The 22,498-nt window shown below is 43.8% G+C and overlaps 3 protein-coding genes, 1 non-coding gene and 2 pseudogenes across 4 annotated transcripts; 3 read left to right on the top strand and 3 right to left on the bottom strand.

The window, feature by feature from the left end:
- Positions 1–4,706: 4,706 nt before the first annotated feature.
- On the bottom strand, positions 4,707–12,381 carry LOC116762442. Its single transcript, XM_032649361.1, is given in 3 exon segments — positions 4,707–5,030; positions 9,965–10,299; positions 12,116–12,381. Coding segments are annotated over 3 exon segments (924 nt in total). The 5' UTR covers position 12,381.
- On the bottom strand, positions 5,723–7,268 carry LOC116762422 (histone H2B type 1-L-like). Its single transcript, XM_032649342.1, has one exon. The coding sequence runs from the start codon at positions 7,226–7,228 to the stop codon at positions 6,848–6,850; it is 381 nt and encodes a 126-aa protein (XP_032505233.1). The 5' UTR covers positions 7,229–7,268; the 3' UTR covers positions 5,723–6,847.
- On the top strand, positions 7,542–10,845 carry LOC116762414 (histone H2A type 1-H). The gene is made up of 2 exons (XM_032649335.1): positions 7,542–8,002; positions 10,709–10,845. Exon 1 carries the CDS (start codon positions 7,542–7,544, stop codon positions 7,926–7,928), a length of 387 nt encoding a protein of 128 aa, XP_032505226.1. The 3' UTR covers positions 7,929–8,002; positions 10,709–10,845.
- A 191-nt stretch (positions 12,382–12,572) lies between the features above and the next one.
- LOC116762191 lies at positions 12,573–13,124 on the top strand (annotated as a pseudogene).
- A 386-nt stretch (positions 13,125–13,510) lies between these two features.
- LOC116762434 lies at positions 13,511–14,509 on the bottom strand (annotated as a pseudogene).
- Positions 14,510–18,832: 4,323 nt separating this feature from the next.
- TRNAQ-UUG lies at positions 18,833–18,904 on the top strand. The gene has a single exon. It is a non-coding gene; the product is annotated as a tRNA-Gln (tRNA).
- The last annotated feature ends 3,594 nt before the right edge of the window (positions 18,905–22,498 follow it).

The following is a 22,498-nucleotide window of genomic DNA, read 5'->3' on the forward strand; positions in this document are numbered from 1 at the left end:
TGAGGAGCCGTGATGCTGGTTTGTTTTGAGCTTGCTTTTTTACGCTTCACGTTCTCTACACCCTTAGGCTCTTAGCTTTGCTCCTTACTCTTAACTGTTTAGGAGCACAAGTTACACCCTTTACTGTGAAAGTTTCTTTGCTGGAGCACAGAAAGCTTAGATGGTCATAAGCTGGAAGCAAACGGGCCATCCAAATACATATGACTTGAGAGTTTTGCCAGAGTGGCATTTCTCTTTGCAGATGGAGTGCAAGCGATTGTTTAGAAAGGGATGGAAAAGAAGTGCACCTGGCTCCTCACTAATTAGTAGCATATTTAGTATACATAAACGATTCGATCACAATAACCTATTCTAGCTCCATGTGTCCTGCTCAAGAAACAAGCCCGTGGCTGTTAAATAGCCTTTAACACTCCAGTATGGAAGGCTGATAAAGGGCAGGCTCACTGTAAAATCTCAGAATAGTTGGTGAGGGTGGGATGTGATTAAAAGGCATTTCAACTAAATTATAAAAGAAACAAGGTCGCATTACAGAAATGTTCTCTGCGGTGAAAAAATACCGGCAGCCCTCTAAGCTAGGAGAACTAATTAAAATAAGATCCTTGGTAGAGTTTTTCCTAACAGATTAGGAAATCCAGACCTAACCTCAAAGGAGGCCTTAGTATCTTCCCACAGGTCTTAGAAGCTATAGGAAAAAACCCAAAGCCAAAGGTGAAAGCTTGACTAATGCAGAGACACAGACTAAAGGACAATTGCCCACATGTACAAAAAATGAGAAAACAATGACCAGATTTACATATTTTATAGCTGAAGTTAAAAATTCCCTTGCCTCACCAGTAAATCTTCATAATGTCAAGTGCTAAATACTCATCTAGCCAGTAAGATACCTTCCCACAGGACAGTGGGGAGTCAAATGTGGAAGTAGGAAAAATATTAAGGAAACTGAAGCCAGTAACCTAGGGGAGAGAAGACGGTCCTCAAGCCAGGGTGGTAGCATAGTGGTACAGAGAATTGATGTTTCCATAAATATTTTGAAGGCAAAATCAAGAGGATTTCTAGAAGAATTGAATGGACAAGAATGAAGTAATTATCAACTAAATGGGGGAGTGTTTTAATGAAAGATTAGGAGGGGGGAATACTAAGGATTCTATTTTGGACATGTTAACTTTAAGATGTCAAATATCCATGTGAAGAAAAAATATAGGGAACTGTGGGGAATTCTCTGGCTGTCCAGTGGTTCAGACTCGGTGCTTTCACTGCTGAGGCCTGGGTTCAATCCCTAGTGGGGGAACTAAGGTACTGCAATCCACTCGCCCCCAACCCCCACGCAAAAAAAAAAAAAAGAAAAGAAAAAGAGAAAGAAATTGGGTGTATGTCTGTCTGGAGTTTAGGAGAGAAGCCTGGGTTGGCAATATAAAATTGGAAATCATTAATGTACAGATGGCATTGAAAGTCTGAACTTGGTGAGATCTTCAAGCGAGTGAGTACAGAAAAAGAAGTAGTAAAAACTTAGCCCTGTATCCCCCAACATTAAGGGTCTGGGGAGAAGAGATGAGCTAACAATAGATACAGAGCCTCCGGTAAGAGAACCAAGTGAAGAAAGTATATCAAAGAGAAATTGTATGCTCAATTATGTCAGTGTTTCCAATAGGTCAAAAAAAATGAAGACTAATAATTGGCCATTGGATGTAGAAAAATGATTGTATATTAGTTTATTTTCTGTCTTTCCCTAGTAAAAAGAGACTTTTTTTCCTTGCTGTATCACTAGTGCCAAGTACAATGCTTGAAGCACAGCAGTCATTCAGTAATATTAATGAATAAATGAATTAATTAACTAACATTCCTGATGCTATCAACTGAGCTTCCCTGTATACTCACTAGGTTAGAGTTCTGAACAAGCAATGAAACTGTGTTAAGTAATACATGCTGATTCTCAGGGTATTTAGTCACGATACTTTTTTCTATTTGTTAAGGTTTTAGTGTAGACTATGTTGTGTTTTGTGTTTTTTGTTTTGTCTGCATTGGGTCTTTGTCGCTGCGCATGGGGTTTCTTCAGTTGTGGCAAGCAGGGGAGCGGAGGCTACTCTCTGTTGCAGTAAGTGGGCCTCCCATTGCGGTGCCTCCTGTTGTGGAGTATGGGTTCCAGGAGCATAAGCCTCAGTAGTTGCAGCATGCCGGTTCAGCAGTTGCAGCACGTGGGCCCTAGAGCGTGCGGGCTTCAGTAGTTGTGGTGCACGGGCTCAGCAGTTGTGGCTCTCGGGCTCCAGAGTGCAGTGTCAGCAGCTGTGGCACACGGGCTTAGCCGCTCTGCCGTATGTGGGATCCTCCCCGACCAGGGATGGAACGCGTGTTCCCTGCATTGGCAGGCAGATCACCAACTACTGCGCCACCAGGGAACTCCTATGGTTTCTTTTTTAAGGGTAGTTTTCCCAGTACAGCTGGAAAGGAAAGCCAAGAAGGTGTCCTTGGTTTCTGATGTCTCGATTCTATAACCGCTGAACCTAGCAGATGTTTATAGCAAGAGCATTTTATGCAACAAACTTTAATCCATCAACCACAGATAAAATAAACCCATGAATTTTGAACTAAATCCTCTCTTGGGAGAAAGGTAAGGACTTGAACTCCTGGACAGGCCCTCTCATTGCAACAAAGGATGATTGATCCTTTGTCCCTTAATTTGGGTCTGAGCTTTGGGTCTGAGAGTTCCACAGCCTTTGAGAGCATTCTCTTAAAGTTGAAATTGATGAAAAGATGGTATTAAAACACCGAGATTTCCCCTTAGATTTGAAAAGGCCTATGGGACCAGTAGAAGTGGGAAATGCTAATGAGTTGTATTTGAGGTGACCCAATCCTACAGATTCTGATTAACTGGTCTAGGGAAAGACCAGTTATTATTTAAACAAACAACTTTTTCATAGTAATTCTTATGTGCCTTCACATAAGAGACAGATCTTTTGTCCACATGATGTCTGGGTTTCTCTTTGGAAGTTAAATTCTATGGCTATTCAGAAAAAATGAGATGAGGTTGATAGAAAGTGAGAAAGACAAAGACAAAAATCACAGCAAACCTATCCAGTTATGCTGTGATCATCCTCAGAAGGCTAAGGAAGGCTCCTCCTGCCTTTTATTTACCACCCAGAATGTGAGTACAAACGAACAGGTGTAACACTGTAGGAATAATGAAGATAATATCTCCAAGTGCAAAAACTGGTTCAAAAAACATATTGACTTTAGGGTATTTCCCATGGCCCCATAACAGACTAGAGAATCTCATCTGGAATGTGGTTGTGATGCAATTAGGGATGAGGCATAGATGAGTAACAACTGCTTCACTTTGCACTTACTATTTGTCAGGCACTGGTACTTAAGCACTTTTCATTTATCAACTCATTAATCCTCAGAACAATCCTTTGAGCGAGGTATCAATATCATTATCACACAATTGTATAAATGGAGAAACTAAGGCCCAGAAAAGATGTGTAACTTAACCCGTTCTCACCACAGGAGAATGGCGGTACAGGTTTAATCCCAAGCCGTCTGCTTCTAAGGATTATGCTTAAACGTTTCACCATCTTGCATCCCTTTGGTAGTAAAGTCACAAAACAGGACATTTACATCTCCTAAAATATTTATTTTTATCTTTTACATCCTAAACAGAGAGATTATTTTTTATGTCCACAATATATGTGGGTCTGCTTAGCGGTGCCAAGTCGGACGATTTTTCATAAGTAGAAAACAAGTACATTTTTCATTAACATGCTTACATTAATGACAAAAAAATTAAGAAAAATGTCTAAAGAAAACATATGTGCTCTCCATACGTGGACCAGGAATTTTGTACTTTTGCTTTATCTGAATCCATTACTATAACTGTCCCTCCCCAGTTCTTGTCACCAGTGACATTCACCACTTCACCAAATACATAAATTAAGACTTAATGAGCGCTAATTATGAGCCTCGCCTTTTAAAATCAACCAAAAAACCCTTTACTCACTTGACTCTATGAGTGGACTAATTTAAGTTTAAAATGTTCTCCCTATCCTTTGTGGTAAATAAGTAATCCAGACCAGTAATAGGCTACTGACTATCTCCCCAGGCACATAGAACATGCCCGCGAGCTTGATTTGACAAGATAGTTATTACCTTTAGAGAGGCAGAGATGTCACTAACTAACCTTAAAGATGAATTCTTTTCCTATAAAACACTTTCCCACTTTGGGACCTGAATACACTTTTTCCAAGTAACACTGCCAGACTCCAGATTGTGTGTGACTTCTTGCCAGTGGTACAGTGTATTAACTGATACAAAGTTACCCCACTTTTAATAGGTGGTTCAACTATAAAAACTACTTTGTAAAAGAAAAAGTTACGTAGTAGCGAACGTAGGCATCTGCAAGGACTTTCCCCACTACCTCCTTTAGCAAATTACACAACTAAAGATTCCATACCAACTCAGCGTGAATATATCCTTAGGTAAAGAATTGACTGGATAGCGAACCTAACGACCCCTGCTGTACCTAGGCGGGATTGGGAACACACGTGTTCCAGAATAAGCACAAAACAACTTCGCTGGCTAAAGTACAATAATTACTCTTTTTAACACCTCCAAGCAATGAAAAACTTAAAGAGAATCACAGCTCCTTACAAGAGAAAAGTAGGAAGCCCTGAAAAGGGCCTTTTGTTAACAGAACAGACGCAAAACTGAACACTCTAGCCGCCAAAGCCATAAAGGGTGCGTCCCTGGCGCTTGAGCGCGTAGACCACGTCCATGGCGGTGACGGTCTTGCGCTTGGCGTGCTCGGTGTAAGTCACAGCGTCCCGAATCACGTTCTCCAAGAACACCTTCAGCACCCCGCGAGTCTCCTCGTAGATGAGGCCAGAGATGCGCTTGACACCACCACGCCTAGCCAAACGCCGAATAGCGGGCTTAGTGATGCCCTGAATGTTATCACGCAGCACCTTACGGTGGCGCTTGGCGCCCCCCTTTCCGAGACCCTTCCCGCCTTTCCCACGACCCGACATAACGAGTACTTACTGAAGCTCAACAAATCTTTTCTTCCACGGCTCGCGGATGCAAGCTTTTATACGTCCAGTAGCGGACCGAACTGAGAACCTGAAGGCGGGAAGTCCCTCCCTAAGCGGGGGAGGGGAATTTGACAAAAAAAAAAGAAAAAGAAAAAGAGGCCTTCTCTGTTCCTTTGTACTGTTTCGCGCTGTGGTAACTTATTTTGTTACCATGTTTTAAGGCTTTAACAATTGCTTTTGAATGCGCACGCAAAACATTAGTGTTGTGGAAAAGGGCAAAACTCGTTATCTCACCATACAGAGATCACTGCTGGTAGCTAATTTGGTATTTTGTTGAATAGATAAAAGCACATATTCTTTCAAAGAAAATGTATGCAATGCTGCATATGCCCTTTTAAAACCTCTTTACACTGGTGTATTTAACTCAATTTCCCTTGAGTTTTTAATAACAAGTTATTAATGTCTGCTTATTATTCCTTCCCATTAATTCTCCATAGCACAGTTTTAAACAATTCCCTAGCAATTCCTTAATCAGCCAGATTTTTAAAATAATTCTTTTCTTCACCAATGAAATGCCTTTAACATCATACTTGGAGCTATTACTAAAATTCTATTCTGTTCTATATACTATGGTTTCCCAAATCTACTTGTTACATTCAGAATTAATTTGGGGATAGATGATTTTTTTTTTTTTTGGTCTGGTTGATCAAGTGGTCAGCAAGCAAGATTTATGGGTTTATTTGCCAGTGATAAAGTACCCTCTTTAATTTCTGTAATGTACTGGGGACACTAGTTCTTCCTATTGTGTTTCCATTAAAATGTTTTAAACATTGTAACTTGTTTCAAGAAAAAAGAAAACGCCTTTGGGTTTTTCAGAGGCACCAGGCTTTCCTACCAACATAGGAAAGGTATAATTTCAAAGAGAACTGAAGAGGTGAAGGAAAAATTTTTAAATTTCCAACTCTTTTCTCTTACAAGAGAAAGGACTCAGGTTTATTTTTCAAACTGCTCTTGTTTACTCCATGACTAAAAGCCATCTAATTCCTCTAGCAATGCTTATCATTTTACAGTTACGTATGGGAGGTGGTGGAGCAAGGTGGGGTACATTGAAAGGAGAGGGAACTAGGTGAGAAACTAGAAAATGAAACAATCTACATTATGCTGTCTCGTAACTCTTAAGTCATCAAGTCCTGTCAGCACTCGATCTTAAAATTACCCCAGCTTCCAACTATTAAGGTTGAGATTTTAATAATGCATAAGGTTGTGGGCCCGTTGCAGCTTAGGGAGGAAGCACTCAGACACACTGGCTGCGAATTCGGCCTCCTTGTCAACTAATACCTTCGACTTCTGAATCCTCCAGGAGTAAGTAATTCCTTACTTCAATTTCATAGGCAGTAAGTAGCTAAGTAGCTTATTGGATAGGACCCAGAAACTAGGTAGCTTATCGGGATAGGATCCAGAGATAAGATTAAAGAAAACCCCAGGAGTTATTGCGATGCTCTGGCTACTTGCAGTGCAATGAGTTATCTTCAAATACTTCTGCAAACTGATGGATACATGCATTATTAGTTCTTCACTAAGTACACGAAATCTACTTATAATAGTGAAAGGTAACTGTAACGAACATGCAAAAATGCACGAGAATCAAGGCTTCCCAAAAAACGTACAAACTTTTAATCTAAAGCTGTACTTACACGTTCAAGAGAACATGAAACATTTCAAAACAGACCTAACAACGGACAAGCTCTTTTTCGGAAACTGTAGGTGGCTCTGAAAAGAGCCATTGGGTGTGAGAAAGTCTGATCAATCGCTCTGCAATCAGTAACTCACTTAGAGCTGGTGTACTTGGTGACAGCCTTGGTGCCCTCGGACACGGCGTGCTTGGCCAGCTCGCCGGGCAGCAGCAAGCGCACGGCCGTCTGGATCTCCCTGGAGGTGATGGTCGAGCGCTTGTTGTAATGCGCCAAGCGCGACGCCTCGCCCGCGATGCGCTCGAAAATGTCGTTAACGAACGAATTCATGATGCCCATGGCTTTAGACGAAATACCGGTGTCCGGGTGGACCTGCTTCAGCACCTTGTACACGTACACCGAGTAGCTTTCCTTGCGGCTGCGCTTGCGCTTCTTACCATCTTTTTTCTGGGCCTTGGTCACCGCCTTCTTGGAACCCTTCTTCGGGGCAGGAGTGGACTTGGCAAACTCAGGCATGGCGAAGAACTGCGATACAAGGGATAAACGAAAGATCAGGACGCCAACAGGTACCTCTTTAACACCAAGGCTTTATACAAATGAGCTGCAGTAAAGGTTTCTAGTGATTGGTGATTCTTCTCCAGTGACGTCATAGCTCAGTTTTGCCCAATTAAGGTAAGCATCCTGCATAGTCGCGTTTCCATTGGTCTAAGTGAAAGTAAAATATTAGCTAATCGTATAGCTTCCTTTTCGCGCCCAACAGGGGCTATAAAAGGTGCGTTTTAAAGTTTTTGCGTCAGTTATCTTTGGGAGCGTCAATTAGTGGTGAGTTATGTCCGGGCGAGGCAAACAAGGCGGCAAGGCTCGCGCCAAAGCTAAGACTCGCTCTTCGCGGGCCGGGCTCCAGTTTCCCGTGGGCCGAGTGCACCGCCTGCTCCGTAAGGGCAACTACGCCGAGCGGGTCGGGGCCGGCGCGCCGGTGTACCTTGCGGCCGTGCTGGAGTACCTGACGGCCGAGATCCTGGAGCTGGCGGGCAACGCAGCCCGTGACAACAAGAAGACGCGCATCATCCCGCGCCACTTGCAGCTGGCCATCCGCAACGACGAGGAGCTCAACAAGCTGCTGGGCAAAGTCACCATCGCGCAGGGCGGCGTCCTGCCCAACATCCAGGCCGTGCTGCTGCCCAAGAAGACCGAGAGCCACCACAAGGCCAAATAGGGGCCAAGCTTCGAAGCAACAAAAGGCTCTTTTCAGAGCCACTTCTATCGTCATAAAAAAGGTGACACGACTTGGTACGTTTTTAATTTGTTCTGTGAAGTACAGTACTGATACTCTCTAGTTAGGCTTCAGTCCCAGGATATCCACATTTTTCCTGTTCCATATTTCACAGTTGCTATTTAGAAGTCAACAAAATTGACATTTGTGTTAGACTAATTTCAAAGTCAGTGAAGCTACAAGGTTATTGACTCATCTATTTAGATCCACGTGTGGGAGTTAGGCAAGTGACATAAGTGAGATTTTATGAAGCCAAAGCATCTGTTGGAGGGGCCCTGAGGTCGTTTTTTGTGAATGATACACGAACTCATTTGGGGTGTCAGAAAGATAGTAAATCCTGCATCTTAAAATTTGCTTTTAAAGAGTTTTAAAACACGATACGCAGGCTTATTTTACGATATTAGGCTTATTTTCAACAAATACCACACACTTGGATACCAGGCATTAAGGATACAATGTTAATGAGACGCTGCCGGTCCTAAAGAAAATCTAATGGGAAGAAACAAAAGTAAGTAAAGAACAATGTAGCAAGGTAAGTAACCTCAGAATATAAGGGGAGCATAGAGGAATAAGATCTGTGAGAGGTAACACTTGGTCTGAGGATTAAAGGAAGTCGGGAAATAGAGGAAAGTGTACAGATTCCAGCAGAAAATGAGCGTCACCAAATTCATGGGTTGTGTATGCAGGCAAATGACAAAAAGTTCGATACTGGCAAATAAGGCAGAGTGGTCACAAGAGGAAGAGCCAGAGGGATTTCTAGGCCAGTCCTTTGGTTTCAATGCTTTATATATACTAATGACTTCCAAATCTTATGTCCATCCCAGACTTATCTCAAGTTCAGACATACATATACATCTACTTTCTGATATTCTTGTAGATCTCCGGGGAATTCAAAATGTATATCCCAGACTGAACATAATCACTACTTTCCCAGTGAATCTTATCTTAGTACTTGGCATCACCATCTACCCATTAGCATGATCCAAAATGGTCTGGTGTCTTGAGTATTCATTTTTGTGAGCCATTACTATAGCAAAAATCCAAGTTCCTTGTATGGAATGATGAAATTATGTTGAAATTCCAGAAAAGCTTTGGTAGAAGGATAACACTACCGGAGTTCAGCACATAGTTTAGAGACATGGAATATTTGTATCCACATAATTAGAAATGTACACATAACTAGGACTGCTCATTTCCCCTGAATAAATCTTCAAATAATAAGGACTGAAAGATTACTTGGGGAAGCAATATACTGACTGCATATATTCAGGGGAGGGTGCCCTACCCAGCCAGCAGAAAGGGCCATCTCTGTTGTGGGCCCCTCTTGACTTAATATCTCAGTTCCCCAAGCCAGAAGGCCCTGTTTACACACTCAAGAATACCAATCTGATTAGAAATTGGCCTTAGATGTGCCCGGGGCGGGGGTGGGGAACGACTGCTTTCCATCAAATCTTTTTTCCCATAGGAAGGCTGATTCCTGGGAGGGGACACTCAATTATTTTTTGCTTAAGGTGTTAATCCAAGTAGAAAGCATTAGATCATTTTAACTTGGTAAAATATTAGCATCACCCTAAATCCCATGCGGAAATCATAGGTCCTACATTTCACAAGCCCCCTCAGAAAAAGAACGGGCATGATTACATCTGATAGTCTAATCGTAGCAGTAGTGTTTTCTAACTAAAAGAGAAATTAGGAATGTAAGATCTAACCACTTGTTTTACTAAATTGGGAGATGGAAATAACACATACACCTGGTACTTAGAAAATCACAATGTATAAAGTTCACCTGTCTCCCACAAGCAAAGCTAGTAGCAGTAATTAGCAGGGAAACAGTCCTTTTTCAGTGTGCATGTAGGCGGCTCTGAAAAGAGCCTTTTGGGGTGGATGGGAGACCTTCAGGCTCACGCCCTCTCTCCGCGGATGCGGCGGGCAAGCTGGATGTCCTTGGGCATGATGGTGACGCGCTTGGCGTGGATGGCACACAGGTTGGTGTCCTCGAAGAGCCCCACCAGGTAGGCCTCGCACGCCTCCTGCAGCGCCATCACGGCCGAACTCTGGAAGCGCAGATCAGTCTTGAAGTCCTGCGCGATCTCGCGCACCAGGCGCTGGAACGGCAGCTTGCGGATCAGCAGCTCCGTGGACTTCTGGTAGCGGCGGATCTCGCGCAGGGCCACCGTGCCGGGCCGGTAGCGGTGCGGCTTCTTCACGCCGCCCGTGGCCGGCGCGCTCTTGCGGGCCGCCTTGGTGGCCAGCTGCTTGCGCGGCGCCTTGCCGCCTGTGGACTTGCGAGCGGTCTGCTTAGTGCGAGCCATGACTAGATGGTTCAGCTAGCATAAAGGCGCCCCCTAGCCACCTATTTATAGCGAGAGTCACAAGCTGATTGGACAAAAGGAGACCAGGACTATCCAACCGGTAACCGGACTGGTTAGGACTCGAAAATTTTATTTGTTGTTCCCCCAATCCTCCGACAGTGTCAGTTATCTGTGACCTCAATTTTTTCCATTTTTCCTGTAAAGTTGTTTGTTCTGTAACAGCAATTTCCAGTAGAAATAAATACAAGCTACATAAGAAACAGAAACTTTTCTAGCAACATTAGAACAAAATAAAAACAAGAAATTATTTTTAGTAGTATTCTGTTTAACCCCATATATCTAAAATATTCATTTCAACATGTAATCAATATAATTGTTAGATATTTCACATTAATTTTTTTTATTTTGCAGTTTGAAATCCAGTGTGTATATTACATGTCTACTGCTTTGTTCAAACGAGCCACATATCCAGTGATCAGTGGCCACAATTGGTTAATAGCAGCGCTGTACCATCACCCCTCAGCTTTCCTTCAAACACGAATTTTAAGAACTTAAAAAATTTTTTCAGTAAGTACAATCTGATTTGCATGTGCGGAATTAAAGGGTTAATAACTTCATAGGGAAACCCATCCTTACATGAACTTCTTTTCATTGTTAGTTAATATAAAACAATTCCATTGCAGCACAATTTATTTTTCTATTTTACGAATGTAATTCCTTTGTTTTTAAAGAATCTAATTCCCCACCAGTAACCTATGTTTACCGCAAGCTACACACCCCTTGGGTTTGCAGCTACATCCAATAGTTCCTTAGCAACTGGCAGAACCTTAGGAGAGCCTCCTTGCCTGGCATCTGATACATCTGATCCTCCCCCTCCCCCCAAGGCCTAGAAATTACCAAGGCAAGCTTTTTTTTTTTTTTTTTTAAGGAAAAAACTATCTAATCCCATCAGTACAGGGTCTTTTAACAATAAAAAGACTAAGAAAACGGCATTTTAAACTAGAACTTAGCATTTTTATCCTGAAACGAATGATCATCGACTTATATAGACATGTTTGTATGGATGGGTGCAAGGGAGCTTGGAAAATACCTGAGAACCCAATAGTAAACAATAATTGTCAGGCACCTCAGCTAACTTTTCCAATAAGAAACCTGAGTATTTAAATATTCCTTAATCAGCAATGTAAAAGGTAATGTACACTGATGTGAAATTAGGTCTTTCTCAGATATCTTACGGCTCCAAAAATGGCCTTTGACCTAAGATACAGGTTTGGTTTGATCCCTGAACATTCAGGATGTCTAGAACCCAGAAGACAAAAATGTCTTAAAACTGCCACAAAAAGGCACATTGACCTTCCACCAGAAGTTTGTGCTTTCCAGAGGTTCATGATGGGTAGAGGTGAAGGTGACAATACTTAAGAATGACTCACTCCACATAACCTCTCAAATCTGCCAATGGTGATGAATCAAAGTTTATAGGTTATTTCACACACTTTAACATGGAGTGGAAATCACTTCCTAACACAAGTTTTGAGGTGGGTATAATTCACCTATAATGGTCCTAAGTATTATCTAGAGTATAAGCTTTATAAACCTAGTGCTCAGTTCTTCCCAGAAAACTGTAGGTGGCTCTGAAAAGAGCCTTTGGTTTGATTGAGGAACTTGAGCTGCATTAAACTAATCCAGACTTCTATTTGCCTTTAGCCTTGTGGTGGCTCTCGGTCTTTTTGGGCAGCAGCACGGCCTGGATGTTGGGCAGGACGCCGCCCTGCGCGATGGTGACTTTGCCCAGCAGCTTGTTGAGCTCCTCGTCGTTGCGGATGGCCAGCTGCAGGTGGCGCGGGATGATGCGCGTCTTCTTGTTGTCACGGGCTGCGTTGCCCGCCAGCTCCAGGATCTCGGCCGTCAGGTACTCCAGCACGGCCGCAAGGTACACCGGCGCGCCGGCCCCGACCCGCTCGGCGTAGTTGCCCTTACGGAGCAGGCGGTGCACTCGGCCCACGGGAAACTGGAGCCCGGCCCGCGAGGAGCGAGTCTTAGCTTTGGCGCGAGCCTTGCCGCCTTGTTTGCCTCGCCCGGACATAACTCAGCACTAACCGACGCTCCCAAAGATAACTGACGCAAAAACTTTAAAACGCACCTTTTATAGCCCCTGCTGGGCGCGAAAAGGAAGCTATACGATTGGCTAACATTTTACTTTCATATAGGCCAATGGAAACGCCACTATGCAGGATGCCTACCTTGACTGGGCAAAAAAAAAAAAAAAAATTGAGCTATGACGTCACTGGAGAAAAATCACCAATCACCAGCCACCTCTATCCCACCTCATTTGCATAAACCCTTGTTGTTAAAGAAGCGCCTTTTACTTTCCTGGTCCTTTGTTTCATTTCGATAGCAGTACTTCAGCATGCCTTAGCCTGCGGAAGTCCACTCCTGCCCCGAAGAAGGGCTCCAAGAAGGCGGTGACTAAGGCACAGAAGGATGGCAAGAAGCGCAAACGCAGCCGCAAGGACAGCTACTCCGTGTACGTGTACAAGGTGCTGAAGCAGCTCCATCCGGACAATGGCATCTCGTCCAAGGACATGGGCATCATGAATTCGTTCGTTAACGACATCTTCGAGCGCATCGCGGGCGAGGCGTCGCGCCTGGCGCATTGCGCTCGACCATTACATCCAGGGAGATCCAGACGGCCGTTCGCCTGCTGCCTGGAGAGCTGGCCAAGCACGCAGTGTCTGAGGGCACCAAGGCTGTCACCAAGTATACCAGCTCCAAGTAAATGTGTTTATAGGCGTTACCAAACCCAAAGGCTCTTTTCAGAGCTACTTAACACTTCTCAAGAAAGAGCTGGGGCGCCTTGTCTGTCATTTCCGTGCGGGGGGTGGGGGAAGGTAGCGGGGAGAGAGAAGGAGGAGGTGTCTTTGCTGGATTTGGGTAAAATTTGAAGAGGTGACGTTTAACCCAAATTTGGTGTTAATCTGAAAAATGTTCAGACAAGGAAGTGCATTTTGGCGAGCACTTCTGGTGTCAACACTATGTTCTTTGATTCATCTAGCCCGTCTCCCCAGGTTTTGACTGGACAGACAATACCTGAAAACCTCGAGAACAACAATGACAACGCCAGGGAAATCCAGGAGGTCACTGGACTGGTTCCCTTTAGATACTAGTTTAATCTCACAGTTAGGAAGCCCCAGGTTAAAATGTTTGCAGTTTAGCACATTCTATAAGTGCGCCTGGGAGCCTGTAAGCATTGTGAATGGAAGCCATTTTTACGTGTACAGGAACTCCAGACCCATTCACTGCATAGCCCTTTTTCTCGTATCACTTTGCAGCAGACCACGATGACGTACACTAGTGCAGGAACTAAGGAACAAGACTTCAGCTACAATACGTGATCTGAACAGATAACCCCTTAAAAGAAAAGATAGGTACCCCTGAAAAGAGCTTTTACAATTGAAAACAGCAATACAAGATACAATGCAATCAGCCGCCAAAGCCATAGTGGGTGTGTCCCTGGAGCTTGAGAGAACAAAGTGTACAGCGGTGACCGTCTTGCGCTTGGCACGCTGGGTGTAGGTTATGGCGTCATGGTCACATTTCATAGTAAGACCTTCAGCACCCCGCGGGTCTCTGTAGACGAGACCGGAGATGCACTTGACCACCGCGGCAGGCCAGGCGCCGGATGGCGGGCCTGGTGATACCCTGGATGTTGGCACACAGGACCTTACCGTGGCTCTTAGCAGCACCATTAACCCTAGCCCCTCCCCGCCTTGCCGTGGCCTTGCCATGTTGAAAGTACAGATAAATCGAAACTCTAAAGACAACCGTGGAAAAAAGGTGTACTCAAGGCGGGGGGCGGGGGGGGGGGCAGCCGTTTATTTGAATTCTTCGGACCAAATTAAAAACTAGAGAAACTCGAGAGGGAAAGACTCACATTTCTCGTTCCGCCCCCTTCCTTGTTCTAAACAAAGGCGGAACTCCCGAAGTAGCTGAGTTCATCTTGGATAAGGTGAGGCCTAAGGTGCGGTGCCCTTGGAGGGAAGAAAAGGTGCTGTGGACTCAGAGATGTATTTTAGGCACGAAAAAGAGATTAACCAGAGAATGCGGAATGTGCTGGATGGCCTAGGGGCAGGGATGGATGGAGGCTGTTTTTAATTGTGCCCGTTTTAAGCACTTTGAATTTTGAATCATATGTACACATTGCCCATAAATAAACAAAACACAGGTAAGATAATAAATGTTTCAGTAGAGATGTGCATGGAAAGCCCAAGGAGCACAGAATAAATAATATTACCAATAAAGGAGGGTGGTGTACAAAACAGCATTCTGGGTACTTGAAGTAAGAAAGTGGATATCACATTCAAGGCATTGGAAATGGTTAGTGGGACTAAAGTCTACAGGACTGGGCTTCTCAAAACGATGACAGGATTTCAGTATAAAACCATTAGGTATAAACCATGAAATAAGATTCTGAAGTATTCACGATTCAAGATGCCAATTTAGTGTTGTGTGGTTATTTAAATGAAGCAGACTCTCACGTTACTTGTTAAATTAATCTAGCAGTCATAGGAGTTTCTTTGTTCCCCTGAGCATGAAGGAGAAAAAGAAAGTACCATTGGTCCGTTTTGGAACTAGTAGTCCTCTTTTTAACCACCTAAAAAGAGATGTCAAATACAACATTGTTACCTTTGCAGCCAGCCAGGGGATCAGAATTGCAAACTGCATAGATCTATATCTAAGGAATATGCAACAATGTCTAATGTTTGGACTTCCTAGGAGATCTCTTACAAATCAAATGAGACTCCCACATTTTTATTAACTGAGAACAGACAACTCGGTGGTAGTTTTGAATACCGGCAGAGAATTCCATATTGGACAGGAGAAAGAGAATCTGACAACTCTTTAGATCAAATTCTTTTGACTACTTTTATGAAGGAGGATTGGAACTGTAATTTCAGGGTAGAGGAACATCTTACTTTTTTGAGAATCATTAATTATAGACTTTCATTTTTAAGGTTAGGTTCTTAAATTTAAGTAGTTAATATTATAAGAAAAAGCAGGCCTGAGTTCATATTTTACATGAAAAACAGAAAAAAGACTGCAGAGGATTTTATCCTTTGTTCAAAAGGGCTTTATCTTCCACCATCCAGGAAGTCCTCTCTACTGTACAGATTGGCTTATTGTCAATAATGAGGGTATTCTTTTTGTTTTTTTCATATGTTTAGTAGGTACATTCCTCACCTTCGTTCATGCAGGTTTTTTAATAAATTTGTTTTCTATAACCTCATATTCTTCTATGAGAACCTACTATTTAGTCTGTCTCAGCAGGTTTATAAGACAGAAGTTGTAACAGAGATGCGAGAATCCATAGAGCGTAAGGAGGGCCTGCTTCCCTTTCCAGTGTTTCTATGAGCTTTAGTTGTTATAAACTGGAAGTAACAATGGAATCCTTCAAGCTGGGACTTTATTAGGATTCTTACCTCTGAGGAATATATTCACGATAACAAAACTCACAAGAGATGCTCATCAAACTAGAATTCACTATATTAGTTGTAATGAGAAGTATGCCTGGCCTTACTGACCAATTTATTGGTGACAAATTGCTTTAGTAAGTCAAGAAAGTAAATGAAGTAACCTGATTCCTAAGGAACATTTTCATAAATCTTTAACAGTACTATAACTTCTCTCTCTTTATCCTTGGTATAATTGTATCTTAAACAGTCACACTTGCAATCTAGCATGAATTAATTGTCTCCCTGGAGGATTTTGAGGTAGAGGTCACCAACAATCCTCACACCTCACCTTTCCTTTGCTCGGATTCTAGCATTCCATCTCAACTCCCGTGCACATATCTGTCATTAAATTGTTGGAATTTCACTTTTATATCATTTTACATTTGCATGATTTCTTAATATCTGAGAAACATTAGAGATTTGGAAGTGCTTTCAAAGAACCTCATCCATCTATTCCTGCTCCTGTTACGACCAGGTTCTATTTCTGTACCCTTTCTTCAACTTCTGGGAAAGAACCCCACGTAAGGTTTATAAAACTGAATTCCCAGATGAGAGCCCCCAAAGATGCACTTACATATGGGAGAGGTTAGCACCCTTCAGGCTCTCAAATGTGTTGATTTAGAACCTCAATATCTGTGTGTACAAAAAAAGACTACAGACTTAGAATTTTAAAACAAAACTTTGTCATTTGTAAAACTGTGCTGCAGGAAGAAAGGGAAAGGGGTGAGAAGGAGACCAGCAAGCTTAACTAAGCAGAGGTCCAACCAACCTCTCATTTAGTGGCCCCCAGGTTTTCCTCTCCCTCTCCATGCAATGAAGGTAGGAGTTAGAACTCTTAGATACCAAGACCATGGTTCCTCGGCAAAACAAAACAAAATACCAGAAAATGGATGACCTGAGGTCACCGAGGGGTGACTTCACTACCACAAAGAGGCAAATGCCATTCTGGTCACTGTGCAGATCACAGACAAGTCAGTGAAACTCGTACCAGTTTCCTTATCCGCAAAACAGGGGTAGAAAGCCAGCCCGGTTTCATCAAAAAGTTGTTTGGATCGAATAAAACAATATATGTATCAGGGAAATAATTAAGCATCATACAATAAGGGAAGAAGAATTATATAGAAAGTATTGCCAATTCCAGTTATAAATCAGGCATATCATTGTAGAGCCAATGATTTTATGTGACCCAATCAGCCAGCAAAAGGGAAATTAATTTATTTCATCATCAAGTATTTGTTAAGCACCTATGATTATGTGAAAAGCACTATGCTAGTATGGAGGATACACAGTGAAAAAAAGCCTGTGAAAGTTTCTTGGGGAAAAAAAGCCTGTGAAAGTTCCTGCTCATGTGACACTTTGAGGGAAGGGGTAAGCTAGGCAATAAAAAAATAAATTAATAAAATTTTTAATATATCAGCTCCTTAGTAAGTGATTTGGATAAAAATAAAGCAGGAAAGGGGATAGGAAGTTGGGGATCTCAATTTTAAGTAGGGTATGCAGACAAGGCGTTGTGGAGGAGTCACTGGCATAAAGTGCTGAGTCACTACCTGGGGAAATCTGTTCCAGGCAAAAGGAACAAGTAACCAAGTCAGGTACTTAGTGTGTTCTGGGAACTGCAAGAGGCCGTTGTGGCTGGGGAAAGGGAGCTATGGGGTGAGCAGTTTTGAGCTTCTTGTGTCTTTTTCTCTTAGTCCAACTTAATTTCTGCACAGAGCCTTGGCAGCCTGCATGTTTTCTAAATAGCTGCTGAAAAAAATGCCCTGCAAAGCAAGACGAGATGGTGCCACCTCTGCAAGGCTCTAGATCCAGGAAAGCAAACAGTATTATTGCAAAACCATCCGGAAAGAGGTGAATTCCAACAAACGAGTCTTGTTCTCAGCCATACCCCAGCACCAAGTGCAGAGCCTGGAATGTACACTCAATGAATGACACCCCAACCAATGTTTTTTTTACAGCTTAATATAATAACCGTACATAGCACTTAGATGGTGTCTTTAGGGGAGTCTTCTTATCTCTAATCATCCCACTCTCACAAAGCCCCACGCAAGCCCAACAATTTTGTAAACAATCATCATTTTTGAAAACATATGACAAACTTAAATAGCCCCATAAGAAGACACTGACGTTCACTAAAGCATTACTTATAGTGGCAAAAAAATGGGGACAGTCCTACTGGGTAAAACTAAGGGAGTAGATCAGGAAAATTCCTGTTTCTAGAGTTGTTCAGGTTACTGTTACTGCATAATAAGCAGCCCAAGCTTGGTGGAACAAAACATTTTATTATATTCATGGATTCTGTGATCAGGAATTAGGGCAGAGCACAGCAGGAATGGCTGTCTGCTCCAAGATGTCTGGGGCCCCAGGTGGAGGGTCACTGACTTGTGATTCTTGGGACAGCCGCTGAGGGCTGGAATCGTCTGGAAGCATCTTCACCCACATGTCTGGCAACTGACACTGGCTGTGGGCTGGGACTGTCTGCCAGAGCACTTTTATGTGGTCTGGCTTCATAACTGTGTGGTGGCCCAGAATGTTCAGACTTCTCATATATTCCAAAAGTGAGTCTCCCAGGACACTTAACCAGAAGCTGTGACTTCCCATCTCAGGATAAAAGTCAAAATCCTAACCAGGTCCCACACAGCATTGCCAGTTGTATATAAGATGATTAAGTGGGAGGTACAAAGGTGGAAGCAGGGATTTCACCCTTAGAAAAGGTCCCTGAAAACCCAGATGAAAATGTCGTTTTATAAAAGTTGTGCAGTCCTAACGATAATTCTTGGGTATAGGACTGTCCTGAGCACAGCTGGACTTCCAGCATCTCTGGCCCTGTTCTGTCAATGCCAGTTGTGCCCTGAGCCATTGAGACAACCAAAACACCCACACGTTTTCAAAATGCCCCTCCAGGGGGCGGTACAGTTTTGTTGGTGGGGTGGGGGAAACACGTTGTTTAAAATTTACTAGTTGGGATCCAGTGCCTAAAAGATGGATATTTGTCACAAGAGCTACCTTTCCAAAGTTATTCCTTGTCGGCCCCATGGTGTAATGGTTAGCACTCTGGACTTTGAATCCAGCGATCCGAGTTCAAATCTCGGTGGGACCTTGCTGAATGTTCTCATTTTCATTTTTATTTCTGCAATCTCGTCCCTTAAAACCAGCATTTCCCCCTGTAATCCAGCCCACCACACGTCAGTCATCATGAGCAATAGTATCTTGGTCAAGCTTCGGAAATCGGAGCCCACCGGCTGCTGGAGCGAAGCTATATGCAGAAACCAGCGCCGCGGGGAGCAGCCGCCAACCCTGTTACCTGTGCCCAGGTCCGGGAGCAGAGGGGCTGTCTCTCGACTGTCTCCCCTCGCTTTATTCCTAGAAAAGAATCTATGTACGCATGCAAACGGACTTTCTGTTTTTAAAAGAATGGCCACATTACCCAAAAACTGGAAAAGGAAGTCTAAACTGAGACGTGATAAATATCTGATTAGAAGCTGCTTTCCCTCGCAAGGGCTTTGCTCTTCACTGAGCTTTCTCAGAGGGTGGCATCCGAGCCCACACAGGCAGAGCACGATGGATTAGCAGTCCCGGGCCTTAACCACTTTCAGGCCACCTCGTCCCATCTTAGCTGGAAATTCCTTAGATTCTTTCTTAGACTTATGTTAGTAATACTTCTGCACTTCGATTACGTTGACCCCGTGTGCTACAGTTCTTCAAACTGCAGGTAGCAACCCATGAGTGAGCAGCCCTTGTTGTCACCTTCGAGAATCCTAAGACAGGACAAGTTCTTTTCACTTTGCTCGGGCAGCTTTCCACATTTTAATGACTGCTGCCCTAACCTGCCCACATCTCCAACCTCATTTGTCACCGTTCCTGTCACACACTTACCTCCAAATTAGCTTCTAGTCACAAGCCACGATAAAATTATTTCTATTCTTCCTTTTTTTTTTCCTCTCCACATTTTCTACCAGCAAAACTTTTTTGCCCTCCCATTTCCCCTCATGTTATGAGGTCTGATTCTCTACTCATTCCTCAAATACTAACTTAGCCCTTTCAGCCCTTCTTACTGAGGACTTCATTGACTCCCTTCCTCTAGGCTTTCGTGCCCCATCTGTTTCCTCAGCACCGGAATGTCCCCTTCTCCTACCACCTCAGGTTTTTAATTGCTTGTTTGATAAGCCCTCCCTCTTGCTCTAGACAGCAAGGTCTCCTAGGGGAGAGACCAGTACTGTGGCCTTGTTCACCTTTCAGTTCTCAGTCAGAGTCCCTGTTTACTGTTAGGAGTTCAAAAATACTTGCTGAGTGCAGGGAGTTCCCTGGTTCCTAGTGGTTAGGATTCCGGGCTTTCCCTGTTTGGGGAACTGAGATCCCACAAGATGCATGGCCAACAAAACAACAAACAAGTTGCTGAGTGCATAAAGTTTTCACCTAATCTGGTTTGATCATCCCAGAACCCAGGACAGTTCATGTCCACGCTTGGTTCCAAATCTGTCTGCTCCACTTCTTCCCAGATTTCTTTTCACTCTTTTCCTTCAATGATCCCAAGTCTACAGTGACTCTAAGAACAAGTCTTTGCCCAAGACTGGAGCAGAAGCCTCCCTGAAGGTGAATGTCAACCATGACTCTATCTTAATGAGACCACAGCGGTAGCTAAAGTTAGGTGGGGGGATGTGTAATTGGAGCACTGAATTTTGCACTTTTGAATGAGAGTTTGAAAAGAAAGTCTCCTTTGACTACATTCTTGCCCTGTCTTCCTGAAGTCTGTATGTGCCTAGTTTCGGTTACCGATTGGTTGTAGGGAAGCCAGTGCCTGCCATGGGCTTAGCCTCTGGAAAGCACTAATTACACATTTGTCCTTCAGCTGAAGATTTTTGAGCGCTGCACAGAAAGCTAGGATTTAGGCTGAAGGTTTTCTTTTTCCCTTTCTGAGGGTGCAGGAAAGAGACAGACCTTAACCTCTGAACGCTGCACTTATTTGTCCCCTACTCAGAAGGGTTTCATTTGCTGCTCTCATCACAGTTTGCCTGGGGGCAAGAGTCTGGGAAAGCTGTAGGATGTGGCCCTGGAGAAGTACAGATGCTTTTCTCTGCTAGACGGGGAGCCACTGCTGCACAAGTCACAGGCACCTTCCTGCACGTGGTGCACTTTTGTTAACATATCGGGAACCGCGCAGGGTCAAGGCCATTGGGACTATTCTTCCCTGTGGCGTTGGAAAATGTAATTGAACTGGTGTATTCGTCGCTGACCGGTTATGCCGAGGGAAGAGGAATCTACCTGGCTTTCCCCGCACAGGTGTAAAAGCATCTCCTTTGTAACGACATTTTTCTTGAATCTGCCAGGTTTCGACAGTTTAGAATCTCCAGTGGAGGATGTTTACCCTCTCTCCTGAGGGTTTCCTACCCACTCTATGCAAAAAATGAACGGTCCTTGGCCATTCTCCACCTGTTCTAAGCTTGAGGAAAACTCCCAACCCAGCTTTCCAGAAAAGAACCAATTTAAGATTTTTCCAGTAAAAGCCACCCTGGAAAAATCCTTCTGCAAGGGAATCCTGCAAGAAGCCTGGTGTTTACAGGGATACTTATAGGGTTGTGGAGTTTTTTGTTGGTTTGTTTGGGGGTATTTGGTGGGGTTTTGTTTGGGGCGGGGAGGGAGGGCTTGCGCTTTATAGTCTGTGTCCACAAGAGGGCGAGCCGTCCTCGAAGCCCGCCTCCAGCGTTATCTTCGCTTAAAATCTGAAATCCTGGAAAAATACTTGGAGCAAAACTGGACTCCCCTATACCACTAAAGAATTTGCTAGGCACTCACTCCTAAACTTGCGCAGGATATCGTCGCGCTCTGAGCCAGCGAAAAGCCAGCGCAAGGCGTTTGTGAAGATACTGGATTAGGATGCGACTCAGAACATTCACCAAGACCCATCACAGAAACTGATTTGTCTTGTGGGTTTTCACGAAGTGTGGGCGCCTATGTGTGTGCGGGAAATAGATGTGACAGGCGGGGCGGGAATTTTCTTTGTGTCCTTTTGGGAGTCTCCTCTGCTCATATTTCCCGTTGGTGAAAGGGGAGCAGGAGGGCCGTGGGGCTGGACTCGGTCCTAGGAAAACTCCCGAGCGCTTCTCCTTCCTGCTTCCCCCCCACCGCCCCCCAACGCTGAGTTGTGTTCCCGGGACTGCAGGGATCCTTCCTCCAGCCGCGTCTTCCAAGCATGCTTATTTCAGTTTTTTCTTAAACACCAATGTCTCCTCTGCTACTTTGGTAAATCTTTCCATAACGCGTCCGTAAAAGAGAAAGATTATCACCCTAGAAAAAGGCGAATTTTCGTGAAAGCAACAGGATCCAATAAAGTAGGATGAAAGACACCAGGTCTCTGCCTCAGTTTTTTCACCTGTAAAACAGCGATAATGCCTCCCATCTCACAGGGCGATTGTGAGCCTTGGGTGAAGTAATAGTACCGAACACTTGTCACAAAACCGAGCACTCTGTGGGATGGATGCAGGCATGTGACAGGTAAGCGTCCATGACTTAATCCTAGAGGAAGAAAAGCAAAATGTGCTTATACCTTTCAGATAACCAGATAAAGGGACTTAGGGAGGAAGAACTATATCATCAAAGAATTTAGCAAACACTAAGCGAGGACAGAGCCCCATGGTGTAATGGTTAGCACTCTGGACTCTGAATCCAGCTGATCCGAGTTCAAATCTCGGTGTGG

This window comes from Phocoena sinus, chromosome 11 (assembly GCF_008692025.1).
Source record: "Phocoena sinus isolate mPhoSin1 chromosome 11, mPhoSin1.pri, whole genome shotgun sequence".
In the NCBI taxonomy this organism is placed as follows: domain Eukaryota; kingdom Metazoa; phylum Chordata; class Mammalia; order Artiodactyla; family Phocoenidae; genus Phocoena; species Phocoena sinus.

Bases quoted from the DNA above. Each gene is read 5' to 3' on its own strand.
- LOC116762422 (XM_032649342.1), bottom strand. From the start codon at position 7,228: ATGCCTGAGTTTGCCAAGTCCACTCCTGCCCCGAAGAAGGGTTCCAAG.
- LOC116762414 (XM_032649335.1), top strand. From the start codon at position 7,542: ATGTCCGGGCGAGGCAAACAAGGCGGCAAGGCTCGCGCCAAAGCTAAG.